We start from the raw sequence: 20,986 nt of genomic DNA, 5'->3' as shown, positions 1-20,986 counted from the left end.
GGGAACAGGGAAATGTCCATGGCATACTAAGGTCTATCGGCCCTGCGATGGTGGGCTTATTGGATTTGTACTCTGAAAAGAAGGAGAGCTCCTGCTTCTAATACTGGAAGAGAGATTGACTTGTTCTTCAACAGGTTCCATAATTGGGATTAATCTGTTCAAGTTTTGAAACTGAAATAGATTTACTCTTTATTGGCTTTAATAAGAGATTCCTTTAAAAAAATTTAAAACTTATTTATCAGAGGGATAAATTTTCCAAAATAGAAGATAGGGTCGACCAGTCAGGATTTGGGATGAAAAGAAAGTGCGGAAGTGCGGAAGAGATCAGCATGGCTGGCCATAATTCTGCTACCACTAAAGTTGTGCATGCCATTTTCTGTCCACTCACCAGACTGCTGGATGCGGGAAGTGGGTGTGGAGGCCATGGGTTCAGCGACATTGCGGAGGCGGTTAGCAGTGGCCCCAGCAGGAGGGCCAGGAGGCAGTGCCCGCGTAGCAGAACCCCGGAGCTGCCCCATCCTTTCCTCTCGTTCATGCTCTCGCCTCTCCCGGTCCATATCCTCAGGATTCCGGGCTGCTCCCTGAAACATTTAATGGCCCACAATGCTTTAATAACCGCTAAGAGGTATCAATCACTTTATGCACATGCATGAACAACTGCAACAGCAGCTGAGAAAAAAAACTAAGAAGCAAAACTCCCCAATTTCTGCCTACTGAGTCAGAGTCTATTTTGCAGAGCTTTCCCAACTTCCTCCACTTCTTAGTGGGACAAGAAGTGTGTGTCAGCCTGTAGCCATCAAGCTCTTTGCTTACAAATTCAGCTTTTGCTGCACATTAGTATTTATTCTTTCAGTTTTGCTGTCCTAAGGGAAAAGAAATCTGGGCAAGCAATATTCCGACTGAAGATTCAGAAAAATATCAGAATCCATTACTGTAGTTGTAAAACATAAAGGAGAACAGATGCACTGTTGGAATGTAACATATAGAAAATTAAACTTGTTTTGCTGTAGTAGCTATCTACTTAGAAAGCAGTAAAACGTGGGCACAGAGCTTGTGGCTAAGGGTAAATAAGAAAATATACAGGACCTTGATCTGTCTTCGGCTGTCTTTGGAGTTCCTATGCACTTAGATCTTGATGCTACTTTTTAGGCAACCACTACAGAAGCCATTATAACCAGCCCATTGAAAAGTTTATTTCACAAGGAAATCTTCTCAATTTAGAACCCCATAAATACAATACAGGATTTCATCCCATTCCCCCCACCTCCTACTAGTTGGATATTACAGGAACCAAAGTTGAACAGATTGGAGGGAATCAGGTTGAAAATACTGGCAAATATACACTACAGGGACCCCAAAACATAATCCAGCATTAAAGAGAAAAAGGCTTTATAGGCATCCTTAGCTTTCAGCCCCTCCCATCTACGTGCAGCTCCCTGGTACGCAAATAATTCTACTATACCAATCACCACCCTTTTGAAAAAATTATGGTTACTTACAAATTTGAGCATATTCCAGTCAAATACATAGTCATAGGAGAAACCCTGACGGTGGAAAAGATTGCGGAACAGCTGCCTCAGATAAGAGTAATCTGGTTTGTCATCAAACCGCAGTGAACGGCAGAAGTTGAGGTATGTAGAGAACTCAGCTGGGGCAGAAATGAGAGACGGCAACAAGGAATAATTAGCAAGAACAATTTTATTCCTCTCTGGGCCCTGTTATTTCACCACCCCCACCCTGCCTATATATAGTTTCATGCTATAGATCCCAACAGCACTAGTCCTGTTCAGAGGGCAGTGAAAGCCTTCTGTCTGCAATGCACACATTAATCCTGAGGAGTGAAGGGGGTCATCTTAGTCATCTAGATAAAATAGGAGCCTCCAAACATTTGGAGACAGAGGAAAAATTTGGAATTCTGAAAGCCCAGTGGGGACATTCCTCAAAATGGCTGCCATGATGGATGTGGCCAGTCACAAAATAACTGTTTTTAACAGCACTTAGCAATAGCACTTAGACTTATATACCACTTCACCGTGCTTTACAGCCCCCTCTAAGCAGTTTACAGAGTTAGCATATTGTCCCCAACAATCTGGGTCCTCATTTTACTGATCTCAGAAGGATGGAAGGCTGAGTCAACCTTAAGCTGGTGAGAATCAAACTGCTGAACTGCTGGCAGTTGGCAATCAGCAGAATTAGCCTGCAATACTGCATTCTAACCACTGCACCACCACGGCTTATATTAAAAGACAAACTTGGGGAGACCTGCTCTCAATTGTCCTTTCTAACCATCTCCAAATCATTTGCCTTTTTCGTAAACAGGTGGATCCCCAAACTGAGCTATAGATCCCTACAATTGTTTTTCTGTTTAGAAAAAAAAACTGGTATATGCCAGTTTGTATGTACCAGGGGTTTTAGAAAAACCTCTAGTACATACACAGACTACTGAAATATTCTTGGAATATTTGCAGTTCTCAATTGTGCTAGCTACAAAAATAGAAAAAATATGCCAGGCAAACATCAAGACATCAATGGCACATTGAGGTTTGCAGATATCATGCTAAAGGCCCAAACGATGAAACTTCATTCTGCCTTTTGATTCTTTTAAAGTTAAAATTAAGCTGGATATGCTGAAGACAGGATTAATCTATTCCAACTATTAAAATCCTCCCTGGAGTTCCCCTTTGACTCCTTGTCACTAAAAGAGGATCTAGCTATTTTGGCCATGGCTTTCTGGATCTTTTCCAAAGCTGAACCTAATTCTGTCCTCCCGCCCCCCAACCCTGCTCAAGTAATCACATTATTTATTCACGCTAATCCTTGGTCCTGTTTTCATCTTTTTCCTCCAATCCACTTATAGAGCCATCTAAACATGCAACCTTCCCTTCTAAATTCAGACAAGCTACATATAATCTGCATACCGTCTTTCTAACAGCTATTGTCCTCTATGGTTTTTTATTTCAAAAATGTACTGCTGTCCAGTGTTTTGCAAACAGAATAAAGAACTTCCACCTAAATTGATAAGATGGGCTACAAAAAACTAGACTAGGGTTGTTAAATTGGGCGTGCCTACGCACACACCACTAAAAAAAAGAACCTATAACTTGAAAATAAGGGAAATCTTACAAGGATAGCCTTTGCAGAGTACTTCGATGGGTGTCGACATCTTCTTTTCACTGATGCGCTCGTATTTCTGTCGCTTTGTGGCAGCTTTTAGACCTTGCCAAGGCAATGAGCCAAGATTGAAGTACATCAGTACGTAGCCCAAGCTCTCCAAATCATCACGACGACTTTGTTCTGGAAAAAGACAGATGCAAATACAGGCATAGCTAAAGATGTTCCAGCAACAACTCAAAACAAAGGAAAATTATTGTCATCTTGCAACAGCTCAAAACAACACTAGGGAAAGAGAAAAAGACAAACTGAAAGCTACATAATCTGCTATTTGGTGGAATTTGCCAGGAATCCAGGCATTTATTTATGCTTGCATTTAAAATGCATGTTAAATGTTCCATTGCTTCTTATGAAGTCCTGAAAAACTATGCAGGAAGTTATAAGGAAGCCTCTGAAGTTGTATCCCTTAACAGCCCAGTGTCCATAAAAAAAAACAGAAAACTAATTAAATCCTTATGAAAGATATTAAAAATATATGTGCAACATCTAGTAAAGCTGCTACAGTTTTGTAATGTCAATGTTTGTTTCCCCACAACAGAAGCTGAATTAATGATATAAACACTAATGTTTAAAAATCCAGCAGTACCCTATTGATTTCAGAGCCAGATTGCACAACATAAGTATTTAGAGTTGGTCTTATATTTTTACTTTCCACTTTAAATTCTCTCCAACATCCAGATAATGACTTTAATCATGATTACTATCCTCAAAGTAGAGACACAACGAAATACATGTTATTTCACCCTCATACATTTTGAACTTCTAACCTTTTTCATAGAGTAACCATTTTTCCATTATGTCTTCTAAAACTAAGAAATGGACCTCTAATTTAAAAGAAAATAATTATTTTATATTTAAATTGTGGGATGTGAGATGGGGTTAAAAGTAGAAATAGGGGGAAACTGATAATTAAGCAGTCAAATTCAATGAACATTTGGTCAACTATGGTGGGTTTTGACTAAAATTTAGCCCATGGGCAAAAAAAGAAAAAGAGTCTATTTTGTCAAAAAAGAAAAAAAATCTGTTTTATAATCCTGAATTTTTGGTTTGTCTGTATATTATGCCATTTTCTTATTGGGATTACATCCAGAACAGTGGAAGAAATATTCTTTAAAAATATGAGATTGTTTTCATTAATGATCATATTCTCCACAATCTGAAAAAAGGGAGATTTGTACATATGTACGCTTTTCTTTTTTTACCCACACTGTCTACTAAAAAAAATCTACTTAATGAGATTTCAATATATTTTATAACTGGACATATTTTATCCAGTTTTATTCCTATTATATGTTGGAAAGCCCACAGCCCAAGTAAGTTTTTAAATTAGTCAGTCGGGGACACTGTAATAGTATCTTTGCATCAGTGCTGAATGAGGTACTAGGATATTCTAGTTCAGGATATACCCTCTGGGTAATGTTGGGTCAGTCATTCTCAGGCTGGCTTACCATTTAAGAGTTGCTGCAAGAACAAACTGGAATAAGGAGAAAGAACCAACACATCATTCTAAGCTCCCCAGAAGAAGTTCCCCATATAAATGTTAATCCTCGACATATGGACACAAGTAAGCCCCAAATCTCCACTGCTATGCAAGGCAGTTGTTAAGTGAATCACTACAGTTGTTAAATAAATCCAGCTTTCCCAATTGACCTTGCTTGTCGGAAGCTTGCTGGAAAGATTACAAATGGCGATCACATGACCCCAGGACAACAGTGCTACTGTCATAAATACATGCTCCCTGCCTACTGCCCAAATTCTGATCACATGACCATGGGCATGCTGCAATGGTTTTAAGTCTGAAAAATAGTGCTGTCACTTTTTCCAGTGCCGTTGTAACTTCAAACGGTCACTAAATGAGTGGTTCCCAGTTAAGGACTATCTGTATATGTATTACCCAAAGCCACTATCCTAAGTGACTGTATCACAACACAAGATGCTACAAGGCAATGCCACAGGCTAAGAGGGCTATGTATTACTTAAAAATGCTTCTAAGCGCAAAGAGGCACACACAAGGATCGCTTTGTAATTCATGAAACGAAACTTGCCTTTTCCTAAGACTATGCTGCAATCCCAAGAAAAGACACTAATGCTGCCTTAAAGGAGCTGCAAACAGGTGAGATGTCAGCATCTTTCTGTGTTGAACTCTGAGCTCCTGTTTGGCCTTAATATCAAACAGATCTCTCAAACTGTCTATTTTAAAGACAGAAAAGAGGACCCAAACATTGTCTCATGCAAAATCCCAGAGGCAGAGCCATGTTTTATATTTTATTTCACATTTAACTGAATACCTTCCTGAACCCTATTTAACAAACACAGAATAAAAAGGTGACATCTATCAGAATTAGGTGTGCTGGGACAAATAGGATTTCTTAAAGCAACTCTGTCACCTCTATATAAAGGTAGGATACTGGCAATCCGTTTTAAGAGAAGGGACATCTGTGTGTTTTTTTCCACCCACCTTTGCACATTGATATGAATGCATTTTATTTGTTTGTTTGTTTATTCACTCAATTTCTGTGTTCACTCATCTCAGTCAATGACTCTGGGCGGCTTACAATTCAGAAAATAAATTATGCTTAAACATCTAAAAACATTTTAAAACAATAAAAACCACAAAACCAGTAAGTAATATTTTAAAAAATTCCATTCAACACATACAAGAGCAGGATATTGGGCCAAGAAATACAGACGCAATGTAGCCAGGAAACGCAATATAGCCAGGAAACGGGGTTATTGGTACATTCAGCGCCCCAGGCTCAGAAACATAGCAGTTTTTTAGGGTCTTACAAAGGCTACAGAGTTTGTTCCACAGAGATGGGATCACTACAGAAAAAGCTTACCTTTCCCCGCCAAAGATAAAGTAAATTAGTTTAAAATGTTCCATGTATCGTCATTTCAATGTACATTTTTCCTTTAATGTACACATCTTTGTACAAATCAAAATTCAGGTAATACAAACGGTTAATGTATCAGAGTTTTCACATTCATACTAGCGGGGCAAAGATTAACCTTTTTTCACTTGTCTGTGCTTTGGACTTTGAAGTCTCTCCTGACCTCTAACATACTTCAGGCAGATCTGCATTTTAAATTCTCTGCCATTATCTATTTGGCACTGTACTGTTACAAATAGCAAGGTCCCTGTGGTACATTAAAATAAACTAATGCATTAATTGCAGCACAATTCAGTCACAAGGTTATTTCAGTTTAATCAATGTGTTTAACAATCTGTTGATTCTGCTCTGTGAAAACAATTTCATAAAGCACAGAGCAAAATTGCAAAACTCCTTGTTTAAAAGGCAAAAAACAAAAATAAAAAATGCTAATTTCCTGAAAGATTTATGAGTATTCACACAGCTTCTGTCACTGACTTTGTCACAGCTTTATAATGAACCCAGATACAAAGCCAACCAAGAACCCATTTTTTACTGCTTCCCTCAATGCTGGAAGCCATTTTACATCATTAATAGGAACAAAACGTAGGACTGCCATCCTTATCCTTCTAGTGTTCTCCCTCATACCTGCCATCTTCTTATGCTGTGAAGACACCCAGCTCTTTGATATTTTTTTCTTTCCTTAGTCTGGATGAATGAGACAATGAAATCTGACACAAGCAGATAGCTGTCTTCCAACGTAAGTTGCCATCAAAAGGTTGGGGGATGATTTATTGCCAAGGAATAGCAGTGAGCAAAGTCTCTTATCCACAGCTTTTACGCCCATCTTTTGACTCTGTTTTCCCTAGCTTAAATCAGGCTACAAGCAAAGTGATTTGCATTTGAAGATATGAATCTGCTGTGACACTTTAGTTTTAATTCCCTGCTATCATGCCCACATTTTACTAATTCAGGGGGAAAAGCCACATATTGAGCTTCCTACAAGCTCAAGATTTTCCTGCCATCAAATGAATTCTGATCCTCAGGTTCGCCTCATCTGTTGTTCTGATCGTGCCCCTGGACATCTGTGTATTGACCCAAATGGCTCTTGCACAAAGCTACTATGTGGGCAGGCCATCAACATGACTGGGGGGGAGAGGTGTTTCACTGCAGAGTGGCAGGAGGAACAGCTCAGCTCTTGTCACTGTGAGCCTCTTCGTCATGTGTGTAAGCTGTTATTAATAACAACATACAAACATAAAGGGGACTATGCAAACATTTGCATGGCTATAACTAAGGGACTAAATCCACAGCTGCTAAAACCAAACTTTACTGCATTTTACGTTTCTCTCCCTAGCTCCCACATTCAATTCCTTTTATGAAATCTATGAAACTTATGAAAGTTCACATGGAAAGTGATTTATTTCAGCATGAAGTCCCTTATGGGTCCTGGAAAAAAATGACCAGCAGATTTAGAAAGATCCTAGCCCTCTGCTGTACAATTCAATACTGGGGGAAGTGAACAAAAGTTCTAAAAAGCAAGAAAGGAGAAATTACTAGCGTATTTTTATCCTCTTCCAGCTATTTAGACACGGCCCTGTTACAGGCCCTTTTTCTGGGCACCTTGGAGTGTGCATTTCAGATATCTTGAGCTTTGAAAGGGGCAGGGATATGCAGGAAGTCATCTTCTGAGCATGTGAAAATTGACTGGAATGTATGATTCAAGAGATGCCTTTTCATGTTGCTCCTCCCAATTCTAAAGTCTCTGGCTGAAATTCCCCTTCCAACTTTGTGCTCTAATCTTCTATCCCAGCAGATTTGATTATACTCACTCCCCGACTCTTTTCCAGACCTTAAACTTGTTGTAGGAATTCAAATAAAGTGGGGATTTTGGGTGCACAATTCAGAAAAGCAGAGACAAATACATAAAATTGCAGTCCATCCTTCTCCTCTCCCTAAAATCTTATTTTAAAACAACAGGGCAAAAGCAAAAGGAAATCCAAAGGAGTGAAAAACCAAGCACAGGTTTATCCCACATTTAGGAAGAGCAGAACGTGGCATTTTAGAAGTCTAGAATTTCATCTTCAAACATTTTTTTCCATTTTTGTCAGTGGCCTGAATAACAATATTTTGAGACATTATAGTTAATGCCTTCACTTCTTGCAAGAGTTCCTATTATTCTCTGAGGATTTATCCTCCCCAAAAGTCTCAAGACAATTTTCTTTAGGATGTTCCAATAGTATAGAATTGATCTCTACATGCAGGTCAGCTCAGGAAGACATGGGTTCTAAAGCATGACACAAATAATGTATGATTAATATGCTACATTTATCCAGGGGCTATGAAGCTGGCAGGCTATGGCAAAATGTTTTTAAAGAAGAATTTTCTAACTGATATATTTATTGTGTTTTAGACTATCAAGATCTACCACCTCCTTTCAATCGATTAAAAAATTTTTTTAAAAAAAATACTGACATTTACCTAGTCTTAGAACCTTTAATTCAAAGATTTGCCTTTCACCATTCACCAAATTCAACCCTGTGATTTTATTCCTCATCTTAGTTTGGTTTGAACAGGACAAGGTTTTTATAAAGAAAATTTGATCAGCTTATGTTAATTTTTGTTGATAGAAGAAATAAATGACATAATCTATGGATCTGAAGATTAAGAAACATGTAGGTTAAGTGAGGAACTAAATGGACGTGTAGAAAATCTAAGTTGGAAGGACAATAAGTTTGTAATTATCTATTGGAAAGAAGATTGGAAGTCACTTATATATTTCTTAAGTTTCCTTTTTTCATTTTTTTTTGGTTGGTTTGGTTCTTTCTTATGGAAACTTTTTGGTTTCTTTCTTTTTGGTTTGTCTTTTATTCTAGGGATTTTTTAAAATAAAAATAAATAACCACACTTGCCAATTACCAATCTTTAATTTAGATCTTTGGCTATAAATTTAATATAATAATTTAACAAAAAACCCAACTCTATTCCTGTATGCTAAAAATGCATTTGTTGATAATTGCTAAAGTGTTTCAAGTAAAGAAAGAATATTTATGTGTAATGAGATGAAAGACAATTTGCAACTACCAGTGTGCCGAATATTTTAAACTCAAGCTCTACAGGTAGAAAAACTGGCTGTTCTGACTTTGCTGGAAGTCTTCTGACCCCATTTCAACCTTACCAGAAATATTCTAGCCCTAAAATTGAAATGAAGGCTTGAACTGAATTGTTTCACGTTTGAGACATTTTGCACACTTATTGGTAGCCACTTTTGCCAAAAATTAGGAATAGACTCACAAATCTTACTAAGTCACAATTTGTTTTAACTATGGTATGAACAAGTCACAGGGACTAGGTTTAATAAACAGGCTAATCCAAAACTAAACATGATTTAAAAGCACACGATGTCAGCTTAATCACAGAGAAAAGAACCACATGTTAATTATGATGTTTCTCATGTTCATCTTTCTAGGCTAAAATTTTCCAAGGCTGGTGTTTCCTTAAGGATCCAGAAAGGTGGATGACAGCTTTAACTTCAACTTTTACAACTGTAACCCCCGATTTGTGTCAAAAGCAATTTTCATCTTTCCTAAGCCCAGATATCCCTATCTTGGGGCTTTTTAAATGCAAATATATTTTTCTGCCAAGTACGGCCATTGAAATCAGTTTTAAGTGTTATACTTTTTAAAACACCCCTTAGCCATTCGGAGCTCTGGATAAGTAAACAGCTGTAAAAGATGACATTATAAATTTATTAATGTGCTATATCAATCACTTGAATCCTAGATGTTCTAGATGGCTTACAATTTACAATTTAAAACAAAATACAAAATCAGTGTTAAAATGAATTGATTAAAAACAATAACCTAATTTACAGTTCTAATACTGAGAATATTAACTACAATTTGACATTATATATGGCCCATTGATTGCAACTGATCCCTAATGATCCCCTTTTCACTAGCTTCTCGAAAGTCAAAAGAATGGGTACCTTTGGAAGGCATTCTCAGTTGTTCCAGTTGTGTAGTCAGAAACTACTGGGAAAGGCTATCTAATGGATATCCAGGCCCTGCACCATGGATTATAAGTAAGTTAATATAATTCTCCTGTGGAACGATATAGCCAGGATTGCTGAAACTTAAGAACTACATCCCAAAACATCTGCAGAACACCAAGCTAGGGAAACAGCCCATAACAAAGATTTTAAAATCTGTCAGTCTAACTACATTCTTAGGAACCAAGGGCTCCCTGGAAAATATTTATGAGAAACAAATTAAAACCTAGTTTAATTTGGGTTTAATATAATATGTGAATCCATTCATTATGTTTAGTCAACCACATTTTCTTTTTGGGGATGGATTTATGTCATCCTCATAACAGATACCCAACATTATGGTGTAGTGCTGGAACCAAGCCAGGAGTTCCTTGTAGTAAAGTGTGGATTGCCCCTCTTACTAATCATCCTCCCACTGCATGCTGCCTAAGGGAGAACAGTGAACACATTTGAAGATTATATAGCTTAGGTTGCACAGAGAACAGATAAATCAAGGAGACAAGTTTGAATTCTGAGCAAATCACTTGCATTCAGGTAATGCATACTTTTTTTCCTAAGAAATTTTTTGGGGAAGCAGATCCTTGGGAAAGGAGTTTTTTTGAAGTTGGAACATCCCAGTCAAGCCCAACAATGACAACTGCAAATCTCAATCAACCTACTCTTCCCCACCTCTCCCTCCCTTCCTCTCTCTCTCTCTCAAAATATATTATGCTATCATATTTATTTATTTATATCCTATCTTTATTATTTTTATAAATAACTCAGACTTATTTATCTGATACTTCCTCCTCTTATTTTAACCACAACAACCACCCTTTGAAGTAAATAGTCCAAAGTCACCCAGCTGGCTTTCATGACTAAGAGGGCACTAGAACTCGCAGTCTCCTAGTTTCTCGCCATGACCAAACTACTAGACCAAACCGGCTTTTATTTGTGAAATCAGGCATTAAGAAAAATCAGACTAAATGTTATCACAAATGTTGGAGTGAAATGAATATTTCATTCAATTCAGTTGTAGTTAATTATAAATGCAGGGAAAAATCTAGCAGCTGGTCACTCCTGCTGCTCAGAACTTTCCAGGCAAATGAAAGTGTGTCTTAAAAATGTAATTATTTGAGATAAAGAGTGTGAAGCCCATCTCTCACACTTCTAGCCAGCTAAAAACAGAAACTTATGAGGGAAGTGCAACCTAGTATTTCTGGGCAATGTTCAAAATGCAGAGCATGTAGAACACTCACCGTCTCTCCATCCCCTCATCTATGTGTGACGTGGATAGGGTTTACAACACCCCCACCTCCCAATTCTCCAAGTAGCAACATTTCTTTTATCAGTTTCAGCACAGTCAAGTAAAGACAATTCTGTCAACTATAAGTTTTTCTGCAGCTGCAAAAAACTATTTCCGTATCCAAACTCCCAAAAAGCAACACCACATCATGTCTGTTTGTGGAATGTGGGATCAATTTTGCATGCTTTTGAAGCCATAATGGTTCCTTCTTTGATCATGCCAGTGGCCAATGCAAGTAACAATTTTATTTATTTTTATCCCAGGTTTATTATTTTTAGCAATAACTTAAAGCGGTAAACATACCTAATGTTCCTTCCCCCTCCTATTTTTAGTTATGTAGTTATTTGTTTTTTTTCCACATTCTGAAATGACCATTTCCCACAACAAAAACCCTCTGAGGTACATTGGGCTGAGAGAGAGTGACGGGCCCAAAGTCATCCAACTAGTTTTCATGCTTCAGGCGGGGCTAGAAGTCACGTCTCCCAGTTTCTAGCCTGGTGCCTTAACCACTAGACCAAACTGGTTCTCAATCTACAGTCCAGTATTACACAGTGCACAAGGTTGGTTAAAATTTGACATCTAATCATTCACCAGTCAGAACAGGAACTCTAATAATATACTGTATCATTGGTTCATATTCTGCAGTGATGTGATGAAGAATCAAGAAAAGTGATTTGGAACCTGCCTACAATTTTCACTAGATCCAGAAACTGTCTTGCTGCCTCATGGCCTAAATCAATTCAGTCCCCTTCATCTCCTAGTGGAGAGCGAAGTTTCATGGTAAGCTACCGCGCAAAGAAAATATATTTAGTTGTTGCAAGCATATTGCATCTGAACCTAGAGGTTTTTGGTTGCCATTGAAACATTCGCACATTTGTCCAATGCTTTAAAAATATCAATTCAAACAATGGGTCCTAAAATACCTAAATACACATTCACATGTTTGAATAATAAATGATTATCAGTGTTGGGTTTGTTATTTAGATCCCTTTTTACAAACCAGACAAAGGGACCTGAACTTCAGAACTCTGGAATAGAGTCAACTAACTTAAATTAATCATTCTATCAGTCTCTCTTATCTCCTAAAATTAAAGAGCCCAAACACCTGATTTTTTTTCCTTGTAAAGGCATTGTTGCATTTTATCCTCTTCTCTACATTCTTTAGCTTTTTAATCTTCATTAGGAGCAGTCAGTAAGAGTATAGAGACTATGCTGGCTGGTTTTTGAATATTAAGACTACAGTGGTAGGATGGGAATAGAAAAAAATTCTTTGATTTGCCAGCATGTTCAATTAAAATTTTAACCAGAAATTGTAATGCGTCCCTGAATAACTGGTGTTGGCGAAAAACACCTTTACAACGAAAGACAAGCCAATGAACAACTTGCCACAGTCAAATTTAATTCAAGGGACATATTCCCAAATAGCAGCCGATTCAATACAGATATGACTAAACTGTTGCCTTCTTTAAAATGCATTTAAAAAGTACTTCTGAAATGCTTCAAATAGCAAATTTGTATTTGTATAGCTTTACATATGGTGGCTGGGTTCATATACATGTAGTCCTCAATTTACAACCACTGAAAAAAGTGACTGCCGGAGACCACGAGTTCAAGTCCTGCATTCGTCATGAAATCAAACTGGATGACTTTGGGCCAGGCATACTCTCTCAGCCCAACCCACCTCACAGGGATGTTGTGGGGGGGGGGGGAAGAGGAGGAAGAGGGTGTGTTGGATAAATTAGCTGCCTCATTTGCAAAAATAATAAAGGTAGGATATAAACAAATTAACAAATAAATTCAATGGGGAAGCCAGATTCACTTAACAATCATGTTAGTAACTTAACAACTGCAATGATTCATTTAATAAAAAAATTTGGGGCTCAACTGTGGTCATAAGTTTAGGACTACCTATTACACATTACAAAGCAGCAAGATGCATTTTGCTTTGCTTCATAAATTCTGTCTCAGAAATACAACCTGAAGGAAGCCTAAGTTTCTCAAGTTGACTCTTCTTTACAATTTCTACAGAATATTTAATCAATTTCTACACGAACATCTAATCTGAAAGATAATGCAATCATTTTGCACTGTCATAGGGCAAAATAACATGCAATAAGAACAAAATACCTCAAGATTAAAGGAACAATGCTTCAATTAAATTGGTAATTAATATATCCCGCTCTATCAAAATGATAACCAATATAACGATACAGATTTTGATTTAACTGATCTCCCACCACCATATTGGATTTTCAACCATGTGGGAACATAAAATACTTACCAATCCCAAGGTGAGTGTTGATAGAGGCATAACGGGCTGTGCCGGTTAGGTTTTTGTTTTCCCGATAGGGAATGTGCTGGTGGGTACGGGCATCTCGGTACTTCTTGGCCAGACCAAAATCAATGATGTACACTAGGTTGCCTTTTTTGCCAAGTCCCATAAGGAAATTGTCCGGTTTCACATCTCGGTGGATAAAATTCTTGGAATGAATGTACTCAATACGGCTGATCTGGAAATAGATTGGGAAGAATGGAGGAAAGTGAGAGGAAGGAGAGGAAGAGAGTGCCAATAATTTTATAGCAAGGTGTACATTGTAAACTCATTAATTGGAAGACCCACTGTAACCTCAAACAAGAAATATGGGGATCTCAATACTTCCCACAGTTCAACACAAAAGTGAAGCCCTACCTACCCACAGCAGGTGAAAGTGAAACACATGCCGATTCATTTAGTCCTAAACTGGGAGCCAAAAGACAGAAATTTTCAAAGGAACAGGGAAAAGAACACAGAGAATTCGTCTTCAACTTTGGCAAGTTGTCCCAGCTGCTAGTCTACAGCACAGCACTGTTCCTTCTACAACAGCTACAACTTGCCAATGTTTTTCAGCTTTATCTGAGTGCCTCAGGTTTGGCTATTAAAGAACAAGCAATTGCTGTGAAAGGGAATCAGGAAGAGCACAAGGAACAGACAATCAAATAAGAACTTACCATCTGATCTGCCAAAAGCAGAACAGTCTTGAGACTGAATTTGCGGGAGCAGAAGTTAAAAAGGTCTTCTAGGCTGGGCCCCAGAAGTTCCATCACCATCACATTATAGTCACCCTCTGCCCCGCACCACTTAATGGAAGGTATGCCCACTAAAAAGAGATGAGAAGAGGATGTTGGCAAGGGGGAGATATGTGCACACACACATCATTCATTCATTCACAAATCTCTTTAGGCCATTCCAAAGCCTTTATGAAATACTGAAACATAATCATCAGGCTTTGAAGCCTGTGAACTTACCTCCACCTTGCATCATCTTGTAAAATTTGCTTTCGATGTGGAGCTGTGGGTGCTTGGTTTTCACACATTCCAATTTAATGGCTACTTCTTCTCCTGTGGCAATATTGGCACCTGCATATGAAGCAACAGAAAAAGAAAAAAAATCAAGCCCTTGGAATATTTGTTTAGTTTAGTTTACTTTATTGTCATTGCACCTCGTACAACGAAATCAAACACCATCTTCAGTGCACATCATGACCATGACCATGAAAATAAACACACACATCCTTCACCCTTCACACACCGGAACCGGAAACCCCCGACACCACACCAACACTGCACTATACAGCAGAATTCAAAAGAGCTACTGCCCTGGGATAGCTGTTTTTCAGCCTATCTGTCCTTGTTTTTATTATTCTGTACCGTCTTCCAGATGGTAATAGTTCAAAAAAAGGGTTCCCAGGATGAGATGGATCTTTGAGAATGTTTTGAACTTTCTTAAGGCAGCGGGAGCTATAAAGCTCTTCCAAAGAGGGGAGAACCAATGATCTTCTGGGCAATGACATTAACCCTCTGGAGTGCTTTCTTTTCTCATTCAGTTGTTGTTTTCTGAGAAGTCTCAGGTAGTATAATCTCTGCTGGGCCCTTTTGACCAGGGCTGCAATGTGGGCACCTCAGGTCAGGTCCTCTTTTAGGGTAACATCCAGAAACTTAAAACTGGCCACTTGCTCCACTCGGTCTCCACTGATAAGCAAGGGCTGGATGTCTGATCTGTTCCTTCTATAATCCACTATAAGCTCCTTGGTCTTATTAGTGTTGAGGACCAAGTTGTTGTCTCCACACCACGAAAGCAACCAGTCCTTTTTTTTTTTTTTTGCTATTTTATCTTTCCCTCAAGGAGCTTTTGGGGGAATCTTCTTCCCTATTTTACCATTCTACCAGCTCTGTAAAGTAGACTGAGTAGATGGGGCATGAGGGTCATATAACCCATATTCATGACCAGGATTTGACCTTAAGTCTTATTACCCCAACAGTACTCAATACTAAGAGAGTTTAGAATGAAACGTATCAAAATAAAAACCAATTGCACTATTCCAGCAAACATTTGATTATCACTATGTATCTGTCTTCCTGATGTGAATACATAGTCCTGTAATGTTACAGAAAAAGCTGTAAGCATGCTTTTTAAGAAATTGGCGTGACATGCCACCACAGTAAAACCATGTCAACTTTGCAAAAGTTATGAATCAGAATGTTGTAAGAAGCAGGAGTGGGGGATTGCTTTCATTTGGTTCACTTCACATACTCAGACTACTGCTAATTCCACATCCAACAGAACACAGTACATGCAGTGAACAAGACAACAACCAGCTAGCTTTTATTTCTGAAAACCACACAATCCCATGTGAGCTACCTCACCTGCCCCTTTTGGGTATCACAGTCTTCAGCTTTAGGTAATTACATTTGACAATATAAAAACCTTTACAGTTCAATCCTTTCAGAAATAAACACTGGGGGGAAAAATTAAACCACACAGAGATTACTATACAAAAGCTGCTATTATATTTCTGTTTTAATGAAGGGTTGATAGGGAGCCAAATTTAGCTGCGACCAAATCCAGAAACTGTTTTAGTGTAGTATGTAACCCTATTTTTACAAATAAAATGTTTTCCCCCACAAAGATGGGGGAAGAGTGTTGTGTTTGTGAATGTGATTTCTTTTTCCTTGTGTAAAAGATATAGCTTATATGTATGTGTATATATAAAAAATGAAAACAGGAAGCAGGACACATAAGCTGTAAGCAATTACACCACAATCTCTTTCATAATATTAGCATTGTGCAATATGTCTCAGTGGCAACCTTTTTTCTCCCCAGACACTACAGCAGAGATAGTTGGGGCCCAAAGTAAAGATTTCCATTTGTAGAATATATTCTGGAAGAACAAATGCAACACAAAACGAAAGACTGCACAAATAGCGGGATGAAGAGGAAGGGTTATACATTTTCATATTCTTTGAAATGCTGGAATTCTGACATGACACTCCAAGCTGAAGCGTAATTATGCCTATCTGGCCAGGTTAAAATATACATATTTACCATAATTTTAACATGACTTAAGATCTATCCTTGTAAAGCAGAAACAGGAGTAAACTAGCAGCAGTTATCAAAAATATTTGTATTTTTCTCCAGCTTTCCAAAACTGCAAAGATTTTTCACATCTGTGATAAGACATGAGACCACATTCTCCTTGTTTTTCCCACTCCTCTATTGTATGTTTTTTTGTTAAGAGTAACCCTGTCTTAATCCTATCCAAGCACCTTCTTCAGCATGGAAATGCAGAACGAAAAGGCTGTGGGAAGGGAACCTATTCTGTATACAGCTTCAATCAAAATGAGGAACATTTTTTTCACTTTAATTAAGATCTTATTTTTTCATACAGCAGCCTTTAAAACATACTTTTATGACCCAACTGATGGTTCTTTGAAAAAGAGGTTATCAAACATACTATAATATGACAAGTAATTTTTAAAAATGATTTTATGATCTAGTATAAAATCATTCCATCAAGCTATAGAGGGAGAGGAAATAGGAAGCAGGCTATTCCATGGGCTCAACTGCAAAGTCATAATTTTAGGATGGTGTTCTCTTTTGAATTATTTCTATTCTATCCTTAATCAAGGCAAAACTCCCAAGAACATCAGCTACACAACCGATCCTAATAAATGAGTATTTATGTTTTCTTTTTCCCTCCCCATCTGGATAGCAAGGTATTTATTTATAGACACTTATGATATATACCAACCCTCCCAAAAGCTGGGCCACACACAAAAACTTCAAAAAACAAAATGGTAACAATAACTACATCCGAATTAATCTCTAAACCTTAATCACAAAAAGGAAATCCAAAATCAAATCCAAAATAGGCACTGCTGGGACTGAAAGCACAATGGAGTAAAATGGACGTTGGTTCTTACCTGATACGCCCTTTCTCGGCGAGCCACGAGGAGCATCCAGAGAGCGGGAGGTGCTTCAGAGTCCTCTCTCACAGGCTGAGCTTCAATTGAGGAACGCTCCGCCCCCTCCACATGACTCCATGCAGCGTTCCCCAGTTTTTGCGAGGACGAGAAGAAAAAGCTATGTACTCATCCTAACCAACTATTGGATCCTTGGCCGAAACAAGATTCCCCACCAGACGGAGAAATTAGGGTGGGGCTGGATGCTCCTCGTGGCTCGCCGAGAAAGGGCGTATCAGGTAAGAACCAACGCCCATTCTCCCTCGAGCTGCTCGGAGCATCCAGAGAGTGGGACATACCAAAGCTTGGCAGTCCTACGGGAGGGACTCCGTCTGGGCCGGAAGCCCCTCCAGGTCACTGATGACCCTCTGTAGGACTCGTCTGCCAAACAAGGCCTCCGCTGAGGCATATACGTCTATTTTGTAATGCCTAATGAAGGGTGACGGGGAAGCCCAGGTGGCTGCCCGGCATATGTCAGTGATTGGGGCTTGTGTGGCCCAGGCTGCCGAAGTAGCTGCACTCCTGGTGGAATGTGCTGTTATTCCACTGGGTGCGGGCAGGGATTGTGATAGGTAGCATCTGGAGATAGTTGCTCTAATCCAGCGACTGATGGTTGAGGGGGATACTTTGAGCCCCAATGTCTTGGGCTGAAAGGAAAGGAAAAGGGATTCCGACCTTCTCAGGGGTTGTGTACGCTTAATGTAGATGCGCAAGGCCCGTCTCACATCTAAGGTGTGCCAAAGAATTTCCCTGTCCCTCGAGGGTCTGGGGCAAAAGTTTGGAAGAACTAATTCCTGCGCCCTGTGGAAGGTTGAGTTGACCTTGGGCAGGAAGGTAGGGTCGGGACGAAGGACCACCCGGTCGGCGTGAAATACGCAGAGGTCCTTTCTGACTGATAAGGCTGCGATTTCCGATACTCGCCGTGCTGATGTAATGGCCACCAGAAAAACCACCTTAAATGTTAAAAATTGAAGGGACGACTCTCTTAGAGGCTCAAACGGGTGCCTTGTGAGAGAAACGAGAACCTTATTGAGGTCCCAGGTAGGATACCTGTGAACAGTCGGGGGGCACAAGTTGGTGGCACCTCTGAGGAAGGCTCTAACCCAAGGGTGGTGGGAGAGGGAACCAAAATTGTCGCAAGAGACAACGGTTGAGTAGAGGTGGAGGGGGTGGAAGGAGGGAGGGCTGGAGGCACTGAATGTGACTCCCTGGATCGCTTATCGAATTCCTTTTCCAACGCCTTATGGCGCCTTAAGGCATCCCGGAAGGCCTTGGAAGGTTCCTTAGCCTGCCTGCGCAAATGGTAAGACTTCGATTTAGCCTTCAGAGAAGGGTGTTTAGAGGAATTGTCATCTGCCATTTTGATAAATGATAAATGTATATAGTTCACTAGAGGCGGTTGGCTCGCCTAGAGTTCGGCCTACGACAAAGGCTGGGTGATCTTTGAGCTGGCCCGCACCCCCTTTTGGAATTTTAGTATATACTATGATAACAAGAAGAAAGATAATTGAAAATAGCAGCAAGGTATATATATATATACAAGGTATTAGATATATTTTTTTTATATAAAAGTTTTTATCTGGTATTATTTGTTTTTGATTATTATTATTATTATTATTATTATTATTATTATTATTATTATTTGAAAAATATCAGAGTTAAATAAGTTGAACTAGTATAACTATACCAACAAGAAAAAAATGAAAACTGGCTAGAGTAAATGTCCGAATTTGCCAAATGAACGCCTGAGGCCTGTATCAGAGAGGCCTCTAGCAGTTGACCTCCAGACAAAAACTGGAGGGGGGGGGATACTGCTGAGCTTCGCCCCGAGTGAGGCTGCGGGAGGCCAACAACGTGCTGAACCAGTCAGGTAATAGCAGAGATAAAGGATTGAGCTCGTGACCCTAGGGGTCCGATGAGAGCTGGATCGACCGCAGCGGTTTTCAATAGTAGAAAATGGCGCCCGACCACGAGGCGGCGCCCAAAATTGCGGCCGCGAGCTGAGCGATCGTCGGGGCCTCTCAGGACGGAAGGGAGGGCTCCTCCGGCTAGCTCAGTGTGCCGAGAGGGGCCTTGCAGGAGGGAGTTAGCCCTTCCTGACAATCGGCGTTCCAGGTGGGGGGAAAACCAGCGGCGCCTCTGGGCGCGAAATAACGAGCCGCTGAGGCAGCGTGGAGGCAGAGATAACGAAACTGATGGGGGGGTTTAGCGCGAAAGCGCTGCAATCCCGCCCGCTTTGAGCCCCTAGGGGCGAGGGAAAGCTCCCCCTAGGTCGGTACCCTTTGCGCAGGGGCTAAAAGGCTAAGATCAAACCTGTTTCCTTTGATGAAATAGGAAGAAATAGGAGGAAATAGCGAGAAAGCTTGAGTCAGCCAAGGAGCCTTTCCTGCAAACAGCCTGTCTCTCCGAGGCTGAGCAAAAAACTGGGGAACGCTGCATGGAGTCACGTGGAGAGGGCAGAGCATTCCTCAATTGAAGCTCAGCCTGTGAGAGAGGACTCTGAAGCACCTCCCGCTCTCTGGATGCTCCGAGCGGCTCGAGGGAGAACAAACATAATATGGTTATGGACTTGCAGCAAATTAGGGGCTGCCCTTAATTTCTAAGTTACTACAGAAAAGCCTTCAATCTCTCCTACACCCTGTGAAGGAGGTCTTTTAATAACTTCTGTGGCCTAAATAGGCAGATTCAATTCAGGCAAATTATTGCCTGGTGAATCCCAATCCCAAGGACAATTTAGGACTTTACAAGCACTTTAAATTGGGCCTAGATTAGAATCTTACAAGGAAAGCAGTGCAATGGCTTTAGTATAGGTGTAATTTAATAGGTGGGACAGTCCTGTCAGTAATTCTGCTGCTAGCTGTAGCTTCCACATCATCTCCAAGGAACATGTTGTACTGTCTAATCAAGTGGTGATCGAAGCATGAGTTTCTGAAGTCCTGGTTGGGCTTGGCAATGGGTCCACCTAACCATGAATTCTACTGCTGCTTAGGCACGGTTGGAAGCCCAGGAAGTTCCTTAAGTCACAAAATACCTCCTCCTTCAAGGGGAGCCCAAGTCGATTCAGTGTAACTGCTGGGCCACTGTTATCAGAGTGCACAGATGTCTCCTGACCTCTAGCAATTCTCTCTTGACAGGATTTAATCTGAGACTGCTTTTGCCTGATCCAGATTCTGACAGCGTCCAAAGACCAGCCTGAGACTTCCACAGCATCACCATCTCTTTAAGCAAATACACTTTTGAACTTTACTTCCTTAGTCCTACAAAGCCACAAATCCAGCAACAGATTTTCGGTGCAGCAAAAAACATTCTTAGTTTAGGAGACCAGCATGC

General features: G+C 39.8%; 1 protein-coding gene across 3 annotated transcripts in view; it reads right to left on the bottom strand.

The window, feature by feature from the left end:
• Positions 1-20,986, bottom strand: part of CSNK1E (casein kinase 1 epsilon) — a 42,122-nt gene that overhangs the window by 5,456 nt on the left and 15,680 nt on the right. For all 3 annotated transcript variants that reach the window (XM_026694882.2, XM_087968314.1, XM_087968313.1), the window contains exons 3-8: positions 14,663-14,773; positions 14,366-14,514; positions 13,659-13,887; positions 3,124-3,294; positions 1,500-1,648; positions 389-581 (exon numbers count right to left, since the gene is read on the bottom strand). In XM_026694882.2, coding sequence (XP_026550667.1) covers positions 389-581; positions 1,500-1,648; positions 3,124-3,294; positions 13,659-13,887; positions 14,366-14,514; positions 14,663-14,773 — 1,002 coding nt within the window. The remainder of the gene's footprint in view (positions 1-388; positions 582-1,499; positions 1,649-3,123; positions 3,295-13,658; positions 13,888-14,365; positions 14,515-14,662; positions 14,774-20,986) is intronic.

This window comes from Notechis scutatus, chromosome 6, assembly GCF_049901735.1.
Source record: "Notechis scutatus isolate UNSWTSFEM ecotype Mainland chromosome 6, rNotScu1.2, whole genome shotgun sequence".
Taxonomy (NCBI): domain Eukaryota; kingdom Metazoa; phylum Chordata; class Lepidosauria; order Squamata; family Elapidae; genus Notechis; species Notechis scutatus.
Note: the sequence above shows the minus strand (reverse complement) of the source record. Positions and strands in the feature narration are given on the sequence as shown.